This window comes from Alligator sinensis, unplaced genomic scaffold, assembly GCF_000455745.1.
Source record: "Alligator sinensis unplaced genomic scaffold, ASM45574v1 scaffold1354_1, whole genome shotgun sequence".
Lineage (NCBI taxonomy): Eukaryota > Metazoa > Chordata > Crocodylia > Alligatoridae > Alligator > Alligator sinensis.
The window spans coordinates 889,218-894,852 of NW_005842344.1; the positions used below are offsets into that span (position 1 = coordinate 889,218).

General features: G+C 68.6%; 1 protein-coding gene across 1 annotated transcript; it reads right to left on the reverse strand.

The window, feature by feature from the left end:
- Positions 1-3,286: 3,286 nt before the first annotated feature.
- ARRDC2 (arrestin domain containing 2) lies at positions 3,287-5,634 on the reverse strand (the record flags this gene model as incomplete). The annotated part of the gene is given in 5 exon segments (XM_025210330.1): positions 3,287-4,611; positions 4,693-4,844; positions 4,991-5,048; positions 5,050-5,151; positions 5,299-5,634. Coding segments are annotated over 5 exon segments (702 nt in total), but the record flags the coding sequence as incomplete, so codon positions are not given.
- Position 5,635: the final 1 nt, after the last annotated feature.

Below are 5,635 nucleotides of genomic sequence, written 5' to 3' on the forward strand. Positions count from 1 at the left end.
GGGGGCCGGACCCTCCTGCAGGGAGGACGGTGACCCCAGAGGCACGCGGCTGGGACGCCCAGCCACCCCCGCTGACCCAGCCCGCCGGGGGCCGCGGGCAGTCACGCGGGGCAGCTGCTTGTTTACTTCCCCGGAAAGGGGAAGACTTGTGCTCCTGGGCGGCAGCTGGAGCCGGGCAGGGCCACCCCCGGCCCCCGGCCTGGCCAAGGGGAGAAGCTGCCACGGGGGTCTGCTGGGGGCACACGCGCCCAACCCGGCCCGGGTCTCCGCAGGCGAGCGGGGCACTGCAGACCTGGGGAGTGGTGCTGTGGGATGGGGACACGAGAGCAGGGCCTTGGCCTGGCGCAGCAGGGGTCGAACCCCGAGAGCTCTGCAACCCCCTGGCCTGCGGAGCTGGACCCAGAGCCAGGCTTCGCCTCCTGGAGGCAGCTGTGCAGGGAGCCCTGCCGGGGCTGGCTTTGCCCTGGGTCAGGATGGGCTGGGGGGAGGCGGCGGGGGCAACGACCAGCAGGATAAACAGTGTCGCACAAAAACAGCGCAAAGGGCACGGGAGCCCACGGACCCTCTCGGGGACGGGCCGTGCTGGGGGGCTGCAAGGCTCTTCCCTGCAGCCGGGCCAAGCGCTATAAACACGCCGGGCCCCGTGCTTGCATAACGCGCCCCCTCAGTGGGGCCAGGGCCGGGGCTCGGCGTGCTCCTGCCAGCCCCGCGCACGTTTGCACAAGGCGTGCGGAAGCAGTGCCTTGCACGGCGGCATCTGCCCCTCGCTGCAGCTCGGCACTGCCTGCCAGAACCGGCCCCAAGCCCCAGAGAGGGGCCCGAGCAAGCGCCCAGCAGGAGCTGCAGGTGGGGAAGCTGCAGCTTGCCGTGCCCCAGCCTGTGCCGCGGGCCCCGCATGTGCCTGCGCACGGCCGTGGAGGCTGCGATGCAGCTCCTGCCCTGGGGAACCAGGGGCCCGGGCCAAAGACCGCCGGCATTGGGAGACACAGCCGTCAGCCCGGCCCGGGGATGCAGCCGCGGCGCGGGCCCAGTCAGCGCCGGGCGAGGGGCTGTGTGACGGCATGGGCAGAGTCATCCCAGGCCAACAGGCCGGGCAGGACGCCCGTGCCAGGGCGGCTCTTCTTGCAATTACTGCACCTGCTCCTGGAACCGGACGTGTCAACGCTATTGCCCTCGGTGGCGCTCAACAACAACCTACAACCCCGCCACGGCCGTGGGTTGAGGCTGTGACGGCAGCCCGGGGTATGGGGGGGCCACACGGATCGGGGCCAGACGGCTCATAGCACCGACCCCTGTCAGCAGTTTCTGTCTTACGAAACCCATCCTCCCGTGGCCGGCCTGCCCCGTCAGGGCACGCACATGCCTTCTGGCAGGCCGTGCCCACTTATATATAGCAGCTCTATATATAAGCACCAGGGTATTTTCATCGCTGTACAGTGAGACAGAACATTTCCACCCTCCTGTGCCTGGAAGCACAGCCCGTATGTCCTTGCCGCGTGCCCGCCGCCCACGGATCGCTTTACAGGACACCCTCAGGGACCCCGCGCCGGCCTCCGCTTGGGCGCAGCTCCCTGCTGATGCCACGCGGTCGCTGGGGCGGGTGCCCGGGCAGGTCAGATTCCCGGCGGCGTGGGGCCAGCCCGGATCAGGACACAGCGCTGCCAGTCCTGGGCGGCCGGCCTGGGCCGCGGAGACGTGGCCTGACACGTCCCCCAGGACCCTCGCCCCTTGTTTCTTCCCGCCCGTGGCATGTGTCCACCACCGAAGCAGCCCCAACCCTCCCCGCTTCCCACGTGGCTCCCTGGGCCTGTAACACCCCCGGTCCTGGCTTTCCAGCCTCCCAGCGGGTGACGTGGCTTCGCTCAGGCCACGTCCACGCAGGGTCTGGCCTAGCCGAGGCATCTGCAGCGAGGACCTCTCAGCCCAGCACGCGCCTGCCCCAGGCGGGCACATGGTGAGAGCTAAACTGCTCGGCACCGTGCCCAAATCAAGGGCTGAGCATGCGGGGCATGGCTCCCGGGGGCCGCGTGGCCCCTGCTTGCCCACAGCGCTGTGGTTTTTCTCACGGTGCACGGCGGGATACGCACCAGCCTCCGCGGGAGCACCGGGGGCCGAGCGGATGCCCGTGCCGTTCCTCTGCCCGGAGGCCCCAGACCCGACTGCCAGGCCACAACGGTCGCTAGCCCCACGGGTGCCCGGTCGCCTGCACTCAGTGCCACGCACAACCTGGACGCAGCTCTGCACCTTCATGGCTTTACCGAGGCTGCAGCAACGGGGCTGGAGGAAGAGGAGGAGGACGTTACCCGGGGCTGCTCTGCAGAGGGGCACTGCTAGACAGCCAGCAGGCCGGGCAGGAGTGGGGACGGGGTGTCCCTCCCGAGCCAGCCAAGGCAGGCATGGAGGCTTGCGTGCCCAGCCAGTGGCACAGGGCTCCCAGCACCAGCCAACATCTGGAAAGCAGCTGGAGTCCAAGCTGCCGCTAGAAGTGCTTACCGGAAGCAGGCTCAGGCCGGGTTGCGTGGGGCTCGCGGTCCTCCAACCCCCCCTTCCCGTGCTTGGGATCCTGGCTGCAAAGCTCAGCCCATGGGGCCGGGCATGGAGAGCTCCCACGCAGCAGGCACCTTGCTGGCCCAGGCACCGTGGTGCTCTCAGTTACACTGTGCCGAGACGCGGGGCAGCCACTGCGTGGCAACGGTACGGGCTGCAACATTCACCCTCCCGCCTGCAGCCACGGGCGCAGCCAGCACGCCCTGGGGGCAGGGGCAGCTCTGTGCGCATACAGCACCTAGCACTGGGACCTGGGCACGGACTGGGCCGCCCAGGAGCCCGCTGGACTGGGGGCTCGCACTCCAACCCCCAGCACTAGCTTTATGCCCCTCCACATGCCCACCCAGGACAGCCCCTGGCCGTCCCCTGCGGCCGAGCTGCGGGCGATGGACAAGAGCTCAGGGCCGCAGGGCTCCATGTGCAGGGCGGGAGACCGGTGCAGGGAGCCTGGACCAGGGCTTAGCTCCACACGCCCGCGACATAGCCAGGGTGGGAGGGGTGCCAGGATAAGCCTGAGCCACTGCCGCACGAAGCAGAGCCCAGGCAAGAGGACAAGGTGGGCTGGGAAGGGGGGAGAGGCACTCGCCGTCCTCCCCCACCGCTCCTGGCGGGAGCAAGTGCCCAGGAGCGTATGGGACGCTGGCTCCTGGGGCTGCCACCGCCCAGGGAAGCAGGAGTCTGGCAAAAAAACACCCCCCACTCCCAGATGAGTGGGACCAGGAGGGAAGAGAGCCAGGGCTAGACTTTTTCTTTCAGGTTTTATTTCCAAATCTCACATTGTACAAAAGTAGGAACACTACAGACAAAAAAAACAAAAGTTCTTTATAAAACACTTTCAGGAAGCTCAAAAGCAGCCTGGACAGCCCCCAGCAGAGCCGGCGGGCTGCCGTGGAAGTGAGCTGGTGAGGCCCGCGGCAGTGGCTCTCTGCAGGGGCACAAGCCACAGCCCCGGCCTGGGGCCGCGCAGACTCGGCTCATTGCAGCGGGACGCAGCGCTGGGTTTGTCTCAAGGGGACCAGCCTGAACCCGGGCACTCATGCAGCCCGTGACAGCCCCTCCTCCCCCCGGGCTTCAGCACCACAATGCCACCGGCCCCCACCGTGCCCAGCACTGCTACAGCTACTCCTGCCGCCCGCGGGGCAGCGAGCCCACGTAGGACTCCCACTCTTCCCAGAGCGCCCACTGCAGGACACCCGGCCCCACGGGCACACGGGGCCTCCCATCGGCACAGCTGTCACCATCAGCGTGTCCGGCTCCTCTCAACCTTTGCAGCCGGAGCAGGCGATTCGAGCGGCACGCGGCGGAGGCCGCGAGCACCAGCACAGGCTACTTGCGACACAAGAGTTGCCCAGCGGGCTTCCTGCACCCCTATACCTCCTAGCAATCACAGGGGCATCTCCACCGTGCAGAGCCCCAGTGCGGTTCGGGGACCCGGCCCCAGGCAGCCCCAGCACATCTTAAAGCTCGCAGGCGCAGAACAGCAGGGCCCTGCGTGGCGGGAAACGAGGAACGACCCCAACCCCGATGCCGGTGCTGTCGTAAGGAGGCAGCAGGCGGAGACTGCACCTGCGCCACCAAGGCACGACCCACCCACGCTCCTTCCAGGGATCCAGACAATTCCCATCACCGGAGTTTGCTGGAGCAGGTCAGTGCCGAGGCCGTTTCGACGGAGCCAGGCACTGCCCAGGGGAACCCGACAGCCCTACAGAAGTATTTACTGCCCTCCACCCTCCTCTGCCTGGGAGGCACACACCACCTGCCCCAGGCCAGGCAAGTCCAGGCCCAGCACGCTCCAGCTCCAGAGCAAGACGTCAGTCCAGGGACAGCCCTGTCCCATCACGAGTGGCTGCAAGGGTAGCGAGCAAAGGCAGGATCTCGGTGCTGCAGGCGCTCTAGTCTCGCAGGCGCCTCTCGGGTACTTCTCCCGCTCCAGAAGAAGCCAGGGGAGCCCACAAGCTTCTCATCCCCATGGGGTTTTCGTGGCAGTCAGCGGCAGTGCGAGCGTGTCCTTCAGCACGTCATGCAGCGTGGGCGGATGCCCTCGGCGGGGGGGTTGGGATCCACCTGGGACGGGCAAGCAGGCAGCATTAGGCACCAGCAAGCCGCGCCCCACGGGCCCCCCAGCTGCCCCAGGCGCGCGCTCACCTCGGAGTACAGCGGAGGCGGCCGGTACCGGAACTCCTGGATGTAGGGGAAGAAGGGGCCTTCCACGACGGGGCCGAGCCCCGCGGGGCTGGGCGGGGACAGGCTCAGCATACAGTCTTCACTGGACACCACGGCCGAGTACTCCGGGGGAGCTGGAAAGAGCCGCGGTGCCGAGGGGTCAGACGGGACCAGCGACGCCCGCACGCGGATACGGCCGCCCCCGCCCAGGAAGCGCAGCCCCGAGACCCCAGAGGACGAAAGCGCTCCTCGCCCTGCCCCGGCACAGCCGGGCACTCACCCTCGGGCTGCTCGGGGATCACGCTGAGCCAGTCCAGGTTGATGCTGTACTGGCTGGTGGACGCTGGACGTGCGGCTGCCGAACGGGTGCAGCGGGATGGTCCCGATGACCAGGGGCAGCTCCAGGAGCAGCTTGGAGGTGCCAGGGATGTCCACGCACACCTGGAGAGGAGCGGAGCGGAGCAGAGCGGGGGCCCGGTCACTTCTGCACAGAGCTTGGCCGGGAAATGCTCCATGCCCCAGCCCGGCGCCCAGCCCTGGCGGGTGCTGCCCACACCAGGGGCTCCAAGCCCGGGCCGAGGCACCTACCTTGAGGCTGTACTCCACTTGCAGGACGCGGCACTGCAGGATAGACGGGCCCACGGGGGGGATCTTCAGGGCGCGCCCGTGCCACACGTCCCTCTTGCCCGCGGCCACGGGGTCGCCCGCCATGCTAGCCACCACCACCGTCTTCTGCTTCTTGGTGCCGCGGGCGACGAAGGTCTGCGTCTGGATGACGGCGGCTCTGGGCACCACCGCGCGGGACGTCCCGTTGTCAATCTCAGCGAAGATAGGGACGACCTCGCCTGCGGGCGGAGGTGCCGCGTCACGCGGGCTCAGCGCGCGCCCCAGCTGGCGCAGCGACCCCCCGCAGCAGGGCAGGACC